The sequence below is a fragment of the Oreochromis niloticus genome, linkage group LG1 (genome assembly GCF_001858045.2).
Source record: "Oreochromis niloticus isolate F11D_XX linkage group LG1, O_niloticus_UMD_NMBU, whole genome shotgun sequence".
Classification (NCBI taxonomy): Eukaryota; Metazoa; Chordata; class Actinopteri; order Cichliformes; family Cichlidae; genus Oreochromis; species Oreochromis niloticus.
The window spans coordinates 14,388,312-14,401,578 of record NC_031965.2 but is presented as its reverse complement, the minus strand read 5'-3'; the positions used below and the strand labels follow the sequence as shown (position 1 = coordinate 14,401,578).

At 38.4% G+C, this 13,267-nt stretch overlaps 1 protein-coding gene across 1 annotated transcript; it reads right to left on the bottom strand.

The window, feature by feature from the left end:
• Nucleotides 1–1,353: 1,353 nt before the first annotated feature.
• Nucleotides 1,354–10,340, bottom strand: LOC102080666 (interleukin-18 receptor 1). Its single transcript, XM_019357057.2, has 11 exons — nucleotides 10,096–10,340; nucleotides 9,176–9,251; nucleotides 6,269–6,500; nucleotides 3,879–4,062; nucleotides 3,619–3,763; nucleotides 3,475–3,537; nucleotides 3,255–3,378; nucleotides 2,996–3,138; nucleotides 2,689–2,832; nucleotides 2,404–2,556; nucleotides 1,354–2,305 (listed from the first exon to the last, which is right to left on the bottom strand). The coding sequence occupies exons 1-11, from the start codon at nucleotides 10,108–10,110 to the stop codon at nucleotides 1,947–1,949; spliced, it is 1,638 nt and encodes a 545-aa protein (XP_019212602.1). The 5' UTR covers nucleotides 10,111–10,340; the 3' UTR covers nucleotides 1,354–1,946.
• Between the last annotated feature and the right edge of the window lie 2,927 nt (nucleotides 10,341–13,267).

Below are 13,267 nucleotides of genomic sequence, written 5' to 3'. Positions count from 1 at the left end.
TAACCTTTCACTTTTACTGTGATCCTTGTACAAACTTTGAAACTAAAATTATCCTTGCATTATGTGCGACAACAATTGTAGAAATTATTTCCTCCAAACCATCAATGTGTCTATTAAACCCCAAACCTACAAGACTGCTCAAAGACGTCCTACCATTAATTAATGCTTCGATCAGCCATTCTCTCTTATGTACCACAGGTCTTCAGGCTGACAGTAGTTAAACCATTACTTTATCTGAGCACTTAAAGCACTTCATATAATTTGCGTCATTCACCCATTCATGCAAGCACTTTTTTCTACGTAAGTGCTTTCTATCTAACATTCACACACATTCATACTCCAATGGATGCATCAACGAGCAACTTGGGGTTAGTATCTTGGCCAAGTATATTTGGCATGCAGACTGAAGCAGCCAGGAATCAAACCACCAACCTTTTGATCAGTAGATGACCTGCTGAGCTACAGCCACCCCATAAAGACGTTGATGACCTTTAATTTCTTGCTTTTAAATTCAGATAAAACCGAGGTTATTGTACTCAGCCCTAAAAACCTTAGAAATATGGTATCTAACTAGATGCTTATTGTGGATAGTATTACCTTGGTCTCCGGTAACATTGTGAGGAATCTTGGAGTCTGTTAACCTCCACATGCCACATTCTCAATAAGAAAATTGAAAATTGTCTAATTCATGGGCACTGGCTGTATTCATTTAGAGTATTTTATGACCACCTTTGTAGACCTCAACCAGACAATAAGATTATTGCAGGGTTCCCCAACTCCAGGCCTCGAGGGCCGGTGCCCTGCAGGTTTTAGATGTGTCCGTGATCCAACACAGCTGATTTAAATTGCTAAATCACCTCCTCAACATGTCTTGCAGTTCTCCAGAGGCCTGGTAATGAACTAATCATTTGATTCAGGTGTGTAGACCCAGGGTGAGATCTAAAACCTGCAGGACAACGGCCCTCGAGGCCTGGAGTTGGGGACCCCCGGATTATTGCGTTGGAATTACAGTTACTAAAAGAAACATGGGGGCAGTAGAGGTTTTTGTGTGTTTTTATTCAGTCTTTTAATTGGAATTTAGTGCTGTCAGCGTTAATCTCGTTAAAATGACATTAATGCCATAACTGCATAAACGCAGCAAATCTCCGTTAGTGAGTTAGCGCGGATCGCCCCGTGGGTGGGGTTGCCGGGCGTCAACGGGTTAGCGTGGTTAGCAGTCCCACGCATGGGGCGATCCGCACTAACTCGCTAACGGAAATTTGACACATTAATGCAGTTATGGCATTAACGTCATTTTAACGAGATTAACGTTGACAGCACTATTGGAATTATATCGACTATACATACACAAGGTAGGATAAAATATCTTTATTTCAATTTTATTAATATATAAGATGAAATGTGCTTTGAACAAATTTGGCCAAAAGGCATGACGCTATCACATTTTATGTTTCAGTAAGTGCAAGCAGTACGTACAAGCGAGGATGATAAAAACTGGACAAAAAGTAGGATGATATGAAACTGATAATAATAAATGAGAAAAGTTCAAGTATCGTATGATGAAAACTAGGATTTACATTCATTGAAACATTATGAAAACAGTACTTGGACCGAACTCATCAGGAAGAACAGCCTAAAGGCTGATTTAAAGAGCCTAATAACACAACAAGATGAAGCAATTTTACACATTAACTTCATTCATTTAAACTCTGTAGCTTACTAAAACAATTGTTGGTATTGTCATACTGTACAGAAGAAATGTTTGCAAAAACAGGAATAAAATTAATTAAATAGAATAAAATAACAATGGTAAATTAAAAAAAAATATATACATAAATATGAATTTGTCTCAAACCCAAAATATAAGCTGTTGGTGATGTGTGTAAACTTACTCATATGTTAAGACCAGATAGAAGTTATTAATTCTGACTTGGCTAAACATTTTATCATGAAGTAACATCCTGGACTGTCAGTGGTAAAAGCTTCACTGTTGGTGCCTGCTGTGGTGCAGGGAGGTAATATCGTAGCTGCTTCCAGAAGGAGGAGGAAGTCGGCATGGAGCTTATGCCCTTCCAGGTGACGCAGTTTCCAGCCTTACTAAGAAGCTGTAAAGCCTCTGGAAAGGAATCCGATTTTGAAGCCATTGATGTCTCAGTGGTGATGAAAACCAAGCGAGTCTGCCGCTCCACAAGGGCTTCGTGGATCGCACTCAGCAGGCCAGATTCTGGATCAGGGTCTGGAGAGACGGGAACCAAAACTACCGCCCGGCTCTGCTCTACGCAGTCTAACACAGCATCTGCGATTGCTGCAAAAAAACAGATTTCAGGATGCAAATCAATTCATGAATTTCTGTCCTTATTTATGTGAGTAAATGTTCTGCAGAGGATCCTTCTGAATCCATACCTTTCCCTGGTAAGACGTCACGATCATAAAGACAGAGACTGTAACCAAATTTCTCTTCCAAAACACTCTCCAGCCATCTTTTGTCGCTAGCATTTAATCCTCCAGCCGTGTCGCATTTATAACACATTAAAAAAGCATCATAGGATTTTCCATCTGAGCAAAGAACAATAAACTATGTCAGTGCTGTTGCTTTGTCTGCAGCCCACACAAAAGCACAAATGCTAACTGCTTAAACATGTGTTGTCAGGTAAAACAAACCCAAAAAGTTCAAATTTGGACTCTCACCTGAAATGCTGCCAGACCACTTAAGAGTGTCTCTTAGGAAAAGGGTGATGTCAACCTTAAACTTCACATAGGTAACTACAGTCACAAACATCACCACAACAATGATGACAAAGCAGACACCCAGAGACGTGTACGAACGGGAAGCTGCAGGGAAATAATGGGGAGATTAAAATGATCAAACATCAGCTACTTAACTCTTATTTAATTGTAATAACCTGAAAGATGACTTTTCAATCTGACCTAATCATGCTTAACTTATATTTTAAAATGTTTATAAAACAATACTCAAATGTTCAGCTGGCCATACCTTTTTGTTTTAGGGTGATGGTGACAAAGCTTGTTTGGTAGGCAGATTGCAGTTTGCAGGTATAATTTTTTGACAGATCCTCCTCTGACACTTTTCTGAAGATTAGAGATGTTGTCTTGATGATTTCCTCTCTGCTGTTGACCCTGAGAAGAGAAGAAAATGACTGAGGCAGATCTAAACACATAATTCATATCTGTGCTGATGTGACTACATATAACATCAGTGTGACCCACAGAGGACCTGTGTGTGAAATATTTACCATGTATCATTATAGAAAACTGGTAGACTAGTGTCTTTTTTCACAAATGAACTTCCACTTAACCAAAATGAGTCATCAAAGTCTGACATCATAACTGCTTTACAATCAATCACCACTGTTGAGCCTAGAAAAAGCAGAGTTAACACAGATTTATATAAACGATTAACATTCAAGCTTTAACCAAGAGTGTGAAGGTGTATGAATATAGACAATAACTCACCTAAATCTACCTCAAATACCTGGTTGTTCTCTGGTGAAATTATCACTGCTTTCTTAGTTATTTCTGTGCAAATAATTTTTTTTTTTTGAAAAGCACATATTAAAATCACTGAAAATAAACATTAGCAAAATGTGTTTTTCTTACTGTTTGGTTGGACATCAAGTTTCACCGTAGAGGTCATGTTATATATTTGACCATCATACAGGTAAGACCGGGTGCAGGTATAGATGCCACTGTCCTCTTTTTTCACACTTGAGAAGTAACCGTCTTTTAGTGATGACCCGCCCTCCTACAACATATAAGTTGAATTTTTAAGTAGTCAGGAGTCAAATTTGGAAAAAACATTAAAACCCTGTAACAATATTTTACAGTTTGATCTCATTCACATAATCTGCTCAGTTTACCTTGTGCCATGTGATGCTACTTGTGGTGATATTCAGGGTGTTAAAGGGAACATTTTTTTCAGGGCAGTACAACCTGTAGGACTCCTCTGTGTAACATTCTCTGGAGATCTGGTTCATTTGTTCACACTCTCTGGGCTGCGCTGTGTATACTTTGAGGCTTATCCAGGACCGTCTGCTGGAATTCCTACCAAGGAAAGAAAACAGTAACAGGAAGTTTTTAATTTCCTTCTGAGCAACAAGCAAAATGAAACAAAAATCAATTAATTTGAAAGTAAGAGAAGATTTAAAGGATTATTTTTAAAATGGTGTTCATCCACTAAGTGGGCTATTTGTCCATGAGGATTTATTATTAGCTGAGAAAGTTTTGTGCCGCAAACAGTGAAATGAAACTAACATATCCGGGATTCTGTATAAAAATCCCTCTCAGCTTCGCCTTCAGTAATCCATTCCTTTAATACTGGATTACTGAGAGACTCTTCTCTGACCCACAGGAGATGAAACCTGATGACCTGTGATACACTCGTGATTTTGTGTGCCTTTGTCTTATTTTATTTTATTTTACCTTATTTATTTTACTCACAACAAAACTCAGAAAACATAACAAATATTTTGAGTGAGAGCTACAATTTCAGGAAAAAAACTCATTTTGAATTTGATGACATGTCTCAACAAAATTGAGAGAGCCAATAAAAGGTTGAAAGGGAATTGTTTCTAGTGTTACATCTGCAATTTTCAGAAGAATGTCCCTCCTAAAATTGCAGAGACTTATCATATCTCATCATCTACATAATATCATCAAATGTTTCTAAGAATGTGAAGGAACCTCTGTGTGCAGGGACAAGGATGAAACTCAAGATTTGAACTTCAGGCTGCCTGCAGGCAGCACTGGATTAAAATGAGTTAACCATGAAAATGACTACATGGGCTCAGGAACACTTGTGCCATCCACTAATACATGTTAAAGCACCACCATGCAGAGAAAAACATAATCTAGAATCTTCTCTCACTCAAAGCTCTTTTTCAATGCACTGAGGCAAAGCAAAAAACTGTTCTGTGGTCAGATGAAACAAAAGTTGAAAGTCTTTTTGGGAGAATATGATAACATCCTACCACCATTTCAGTTTTAACAAATGAATAAACGTTTTCTATGTTCTACTTTGAATAAAATATAGCTTTGTCCCAGCTTTTTTGGAAATCCGGTTGTGCATTTTTCTGAGCTTTCTGAATTGGATCGTCACAGCTCTGGGGAAGGAGCTGTCTCTCAATCTGGTGGTGCATTTTATTATGCTGGTGTAGCTGCAGGACGAAAGACTGGTGCTGCTCCTCCAGGGGAGATGTACAGTCTCTTTGCTGCTGGATGAGTCAAAGCATGCAAACTGTTCAAGGTGTCAGGGAGAGCTGGATGATGACTGGCCTGTTGGTTACTGTGTTTACAGTCTGTTTTGCTCCTGATGCATCTGCACATATCATGTGGGTTGCTATTGTTTAAGATCTCCTCAATGCGCTGTTTGTACCTTGGCTTTGCTTGCTGGATTCCTTTTTTTCAGTTCCTTCCCATCCCTGCTATAAGCCAACATGTTACCTGACCTGTAGGTAACATCTCGAGCTTTGCAGATCAGAGGTTTTTAGGCTGGGATCTGCTGCACAGAGATTTGGTCTGACCTGCCTAGGTGTGGAACTGCCACTGCCTTGTATGCTCCTGAGATGTTACAGTAAACCTGGAGCAGAATACTATTGTCTCTTGTTGGGAAGTTTATGAATTTGGAAATTTGGGAAACACTGCTTATAGTTCCACATAGTTGAAATCACGAGCCACAATCGCAGCCGCCTTCTGAGTTGCGTTCAGGTGCCTGCTGATCAGGCAGTACAGCTCCTCCAGTGCTAATTTAGCATTAGCTCACCGTTGAATGTAGGCAGCTACGATCAGGATGGAGCAGAACTCCCTAACCATTTTGAATGGTCTGCATTTTATTGCCAGATGTTCTAGGTCAGGATAGCAGCATGTACCAAACAACCCACCGTCCATTTTCATGCTCTCTGGGTCTGCTCAGTGTGTACTTTGAGGATAATCTACTTGCTGGAATTCCTGTCAATGTTATATACACAGAGATATTCAGACCTCAAAGCTAATTCCATCCTTTAAATACAGTCTGCACTCTACATTTGTAATTTCACATCCATGAACTTGCTGACACACAGCAGTAGCAGAGGTAACACAGTTTCCTGAAAGATTGCTACTTTTTCAAAACTGTGAATGAGATGTCTGCTGCAAACTAATCACTACCTGAATGACTCATAGATTAAAAATACATGTGCTTAAGAAAATACACCGAAATATGACAGCTTTAAGATATGATAAGTAAAGGTAGTTAAGAGTGTTTGTATCTTACTTGAAAGAGCATGAGTAGTTTCCCTCATGTTTCTCAGAGGCATTGAGAATCACAAGGATTCCCCGTTGAACCATCACCCCCATCTGCCTGTGCTCAGCTGCTGGCGTGTTGTTGTGTAGATGCATCCCCTGCATGGTCAAACTTCTCCAGAGTGTTTCACTATGATTACACCCGTTGAAGAACTTTGCCACGATTTCACCTTCTTTGACACATATTTCTTCGGGACAGACACCTGCAAAGTGAAATAATTTCAGCGTGTCATTGATTAAAATTATAACATGAACTAGCTCAACGGCTGCTCGAACAAAATGTTTGAGTATATCAGAAAGAAATCTGGCTGATTTAAATCATTAAAAAAGAAAGGCCCGGGGAACATGTGCATCCTGCCTATCGATAAAGCTTGCACGTAAACTCATTGCTCTGCCTCACTATCAGCCAACATATCAACAGACATTATGAACAAAATGAACAACATGATTTAGAGCTTTGGTTTTGCTATGCCTGTGCAGTTTATTGGCTATGCTTTAGTGAATCGTTTACAGTCTAGGTGTTGATCCTAGTCCTCTGCAGAGCCTGAACGATTGATGAGATTTTTTACTCTGAGCAAAAACTGAGTTAATATTACTTTGAATGAGCCCAGTGTTCACACTCTCACATTTTCTACTAGAAAACATGTTTCAACGTGTTTTTTGTCATTTTATAGCTTGACAGATTGTGTTGTTTAATTATCTGTAATTGCAGGGATACCATAGAGAAGCATCAGTGACTCATATATATTAGTAAATGTCATCACTTTCATTTACACCGATATTAGTCAAAAAGGTAAACCTTGACTTAAACTGCTGTTTTATGTTTATACGTGCATGCTCTTTTTTAGTGGTTACTACAACATAATCGTGCTTGCTATGAGTCAGATATTTGAAGATGAAAGTTGATCTATAGCAGATAAGTACCCGCCAACCATAATTGGCAGTGTCATGGAGAATGCAATGATACGTGCAATAAAATAGTCAAACATCTTGCAGCTGAAGGAACTGAGCATGGAGCAAGAAAATAAAATAACTAGCAAGCCAGTGATGCAAAACACATTCAAATAGTTATTTCTTTGATAGGGTGCAATACTGGTGTACTATACTCTGCTTTTTCTATCTTCTATCCATTATATTGATATTAAGATTAATATTATTTAAATAATCCACAACATCCACAAATGTGCAATAACACTAATGTGCAATAATCTTTTCTGGCATCGTTGTATTTTTACTCAATTGTATATAGCATTTGTACTCTATTTTTATCTCATTGTATATTTTATTCTATTTTATTCTACTGTATATAGTATTTTATTTTATTCTATTCTGTACAGTTGTGTACTGTATTTATTCTTATTTTATTTTATTCTAATTTTTGCTTCATAACTTTTGCACTGTCCACTTCCTGCTGTGACAAAACAAATTTCCCACGTGTGGGACTAACAAAGGTTATCTTATCTTATCTTATCTTATAAAATATATTTTGCATTTTCTCCACTACATCTATTTTTCTAAGCATAGTAATGAGTTAGGTTACTACTTAATGCTTGAAAACAACAGCTAAATGAAGAATATTGTGTTGTCACAGGGAAACATAGGAGTTTGTGACTTAAGAAATACTTACATTTGCTTCTAAATCTTCCAGCTGCAAAGATATACTGACACACATTAAATTATTACAAATCAATGAATCAGTTATTCTAGAACCGATTATTTTGTAACATTTGAAAATATGCTTTTCCATAAGTATAATTTTTTTTTTGTTTGTTTGTTTTTGTTTTTTTGCACACAAATAACTAAGGAAGCAGTGATAATTTCATCAAAGAACAACCAGGTATTTGACGTAGATTTAGGTGGGTTATTGTCTATATTCGTACAATGGGGCGATCGTGGCTCAAGAGTTGGGAGTTCGCTTTGTAATCGGAAGGTTGCCGATTCGAGCCCCGGCTTGGACAGTCTCGGTCGTTGTGTCCTTGGGCAAGACACTTCACCCGTTGCCTACTGGTGGTGGTCAGAGGGCCCGGTGGCACCAGTGTCCGGCAGTCTCGCCTCTGTCAGTGCGCCCCAGGGCGGCTGTGGCTACAATGTAGCTTGCCATCACCAGTGTGTGTGAATGGGTGGATGACTGGATGTGTAAAGTGCTTCGGGGTCCTTAGGGACTAGTAAAGTGCTATACAAATACAGGCCATTTACCATTTAGAGTTTAAATGTTAATGGGTATTCAAATCGGTGTAAACATTGCTTTTTTAAGCTCAACAGTGGTGATTGATTGTAAAGCAGCTGTGCTGTCAGAGTTTGATCACTTTTTCTAGTTAAGAGGAAATTAATTTGTGGAGACAGATACCAGTCTGCCAGTGTTCTATAATGATACATAGTAAATATTTCACACGCAGGTCCTCTTTGGGTCAAACTGATATTATATGTGGCCGAAATCAGCACAGGTCTGCTTCTAGAGCTGCCTCAGTCCTTTCCTTCTCTTGTCAGGGACAGCACTACAGAGGATCAAATCCGGGCGACACCAACATCTCTAATCTTCAGAAGGTGTCAGAGGACGATCTGTCAAAAAGTTATATTCGTAAGCTGCAAGCTGACTTACAAACGAGTTTTGTAACCATCGCCCTAAAACTAACTTTTATGGCTCATTATTTATGACTTTTTAATTAAAACTGTCGCAAGTTTAGCGGGATTAGGTCAGACTGATATGAAAGCCATCTGTTAGTTTATTACAGTGAAGTAAGAGTTAAGTAGCTGATATTTGATCGTTTTAGTTTCTAATTCTCTGCTGTGTTACACGTAATTTCCATCTCATTACATAATTAACATATTATATCCTCCTGTCCCGAGGGAATGACAATTAGCGATATTGGTCTCTTACCTGATAAAAATGTGATGAAGATCAACGACAGGACCATCGCGGTAACCTTCGGCAGAGCACTCCAAACCCTCATTATCTGCGTCAAAAACAGCGGATGATGCAGTTCTGCTGTACTCCAGAGGTGAATTAACCAAACCAAAAATGCGCAATGATGAAAAGAAGGAAGGAAAGGAAAAAGAAACTGAAGGAAAAGCCCCAAGTTGCGGGTGCAACAGCCCCGCGAGCTTCACTGCTTTTATGATATTTAGATATCTTTTCACCACAAGTGTTGCTGCGTCCCCTAAAGCCGTTTACATCAAACTACAAGAAACTGCAAGAACGCAAATCCACCATGCGCCTTTTCCCATAGCCTTTATGTCATTGCGAAAGCTAGGACAATGTTTTTTCACACCATTTCGGGTATGTGGTAACCGCTGTGACATGAATCTCATGGTGTGAAAAAACACCCCCAACTGTTTCTTTCAACTAGTAGTTATGTGTTTATGTACTGTTCTCTCTCTCTTTCTCTCTCTCACACACACACACTGGAAGTAGAAAAAAAAATAGCATAACTCTTTCCATCAGCACTGTGGACAACAATTGCAGTCACAGGTCAGTGGAGTGGACACATATATCTAAGCTTATGCTCTAACCTCACATCATCGTTTTCAACTCATCTGCCAAAGCACATTTAGTGACACAAAGAAAACTGTGATCTTTACGAGGAAAGAACAAAAGAGGAAAACCCGTTAACCACAGCTCCTCACAGCCTGACTGTATGGGGTCACATTTACAAACAAGCCTACTCATTTATTCAACGATCATTTCCAGTGCATTAGTTTAATCACACACGCACATTTCCGTATGAGCGCATATTTTCAGCGCATTATTTAGCATTAGTCATGTTTCAATCCTTTACAAAAACACAGAAAACTACTCACCTGCAACAGTTTCATCTTTCAGTCCTTGCGCTCAGCAAAGTCAATGACAGCACCACTCAGATCCAAAGCCCTGGTGGGTTCTCCTTCCTCACGTTAGCACCATTTTATTGATTTGCTTCGCGATACATAATTTAAAACGATACACATGCCTAACAAAAAAAACAAACCAAACCAAAACAAAACAATTGTTGCACAGTTTGCGGGCATGTTGCATAGATGACAGGGAGCAAGGTCAGGAAGTATATGCAATTTATTTCCCAGCATACCCCTCTGCAATCAAAAGTTTCAGAACAGGTTCCTGTTATAACCAGTGGAGTTAAAATGACAGCTACAACTTTATAAGAAGATATTAGGATTTGGTTCATGACTTAGAACTATGACTTACACATATAATGGAACTTTTATAATGTGTCCAATTATGAATATAACAATCCAATAGAGGAAGAGCCTCTTTGACAGTTTTTTTGAGTGGGCCTCTCCCATTTCTTGCCCACGGGGTATTGCCCGAGATGTTCCATTTGATGTTACACCTTTCCATTTGGGGATATTTTAACAGAGCTGACTAAGTTCACTTAGACAAGGCAAACTTGATGCAACAGTTTTACCAGACTTCCAGGTACAGGAATTTCCTTGATCGGCTCAGATTTCCAATCGTTACCCAGAGTTTTCTTTTATTTAAAATTCTGATTCTGAATAGTGCTGTAGAAAAGCTCCTGTTATTGTAACTACATTACTCAGTGTATTTATACTCATTGTATCCTTACAGGCTGGTGTGATTTGCTCTTGGGCAGAGGGAGAAGCAGAGAGCTGTTGGGAACTAGTCCATCCTGTTTAGCCTAGTGTACGTCATCTGAACATAAGTTTGACTGTATTGTTTAATTACTCAGTTTTTTCACACTGGTTAGCTACTTTTAGTTTACTTAATAATTAGTCATTACCTGTAGAATTACCTGATAGTTCCCTCCCCTTATTCAGGGTTTAGTAGTTAACTTCAGTGTTTAATGTGACTTTTGTTTAATGCAATGTGTTGTGTGTCAGTGTTAAGTGGAGACGTTATGGAACAATATTCCTGATCTACAGAGACAAAATGAAGGTTTGACTACTGACTAGGTAGAGATACTGTCATTCTTTGTGTTGGAGTACCATCTTCTGGCACATTTAATGATTGTTTAAAATAGATTTTTGCATTTTTTTGTACAGCAAAATTTGGATAATTCACCTTCTTAATGGGATTGTAATGTTAGTGTCTGAATCCAGTTCCATTGACCTTTAGTCCTTATTTTTATTGTAATGGGTTTTTTTTGTTCCCCTTTTTAGAAACCACACCATAGCTAACCTTCATGTACCATAACACCGAATATAAAATAAAAAGCCTTTCTTGCAACTCGGACCCCTGGATGTCAATGGCGCAATCCCGGGTTAAAATGGCTTATTGGTGTGTGGAGGGCAGATGGCTAGAATCCTTCAAGCTTATAGGAAGGCAACAACAGCTCAAATAACCTCTTGTTAACCAAGTTATGCAGAAGAGCATCTCTGAATCCACAACATGTTGAACCACACCAACTCCCACTCCTGAAGCATTTGAGTTGAATTTCCTTTTTTACTCTTACAAAGTATGTTTAACGGCACTGTTTTGTAGTGTGTCTTTAATCTGTTGCAGGGAAGGTTGGAAATAACAGCATTTTTCTTGATGTTGTACATGAGACTAAATGCGGTAATCAGCATATCTGAGAGGGTTTGTTTGGAAGAAATTGATGTCCATGAGCTTGAACAATTATAGCTATAAACAGATAAACAATCATGAGATTAATTTAAACATTGCCAATATGAAGTCATCATTACATAAGAACAGCATTCTTCTAAGGTTTCTTTGCATTCATCCACTGACTTACTGCCATCTTGTGGTCCCATTTGACTATTAAAAAACGGGTAGTTAGTGTGGTAAGTTTTGCAGATGACTTGCAAAAGTTGCATTGTTTGCGAAACAGAGTTCATTTCAATATAAATGCCCATTCTGCTAAGAGCCATGCAGTATAAAGCAAGGTTGCAAAATAAGAGATGATATTACGCAGCGTGTAACTCACCAACAGAACAAGCGCACTTTGCTAGTTGTAATCAGAAAATCACATACATATAGACAGGAATAAATAAATGATTGTTTATTTATTTATTTTTAAATAAATAAATAGGCCATACGTCAAAAACATTAAATGCTCAAAGGGGGTCATATGATTGTTGGGTTGTTCTCTGTATCTATGAAGCGCCTCGGGGCAACTTTTGTTGTGATTTGGCGCTATATAAATAAAATTCAACTGGATTGCATTGAAGTAAACTTAATGTGCTAAATTAGGAATTAGTTCATTCCTCAAGTGAGAAATGAAAAAGGGGGACTGTTAGGAATAAAAGAAATATTTTTAATGTGTATCTGCTCATTATATTGTTTTATGTACTTTAATAATGAAGGCTTGTAGAGCAAGGCCACCTTTGACAAATAAGTGCTCAGCCAGACTGAAAAACAGGAAGTTTTAGATATAGACACAAAAAAGAGGAACTTTCCATATAAGCAATGTTCAAGCCTGTGTGACGTGTGAAGTACCGAAATAACACCATATAAGACACAGCTGATGATTCTAATGCTAGAGAGCTCTTGAAACTGGCGTTTGAGCTGTGCAGGGTTCTCTCTCTCTGGAAGATGATTGAATAAAAAGAAATAACTGTTTTAACACACTATGAGTCAGTTTTCTCTGTTTTGTCATGGGGAAAAAAGGATCGGGTTTAATAAGTTGCAGTCTGGAAGAGAGAATCGTTATAAATGGAAACACACTTCAGCAACTGACAGGTTCCAGTGAAGGACAGCAAACCATGCAACAATAATTTATCGTGTTCTGTAGCATTCTTATACACTTACATCCCTTACAGCCCCTTACAGTTATTGTTTTCACTTTGCTTTTGAACTTTGTGTTTTGCTTTATTGGATGTACCGCTATCAGCCAAATAACAGTTTTCAGTTCCATTCAGCCCCTGTGTGTCTGCATTTTTGTCCTCCACACACATTCTGCAGCCCCATGACATGTGGAGATTATGTTATGGTATGTTACCAGGTAACTAGTCTTGGGGCCATTTGTTTTTCTATTGATTCTCATATCAAAAGTGCTCTTTGATGCTCTCTAAA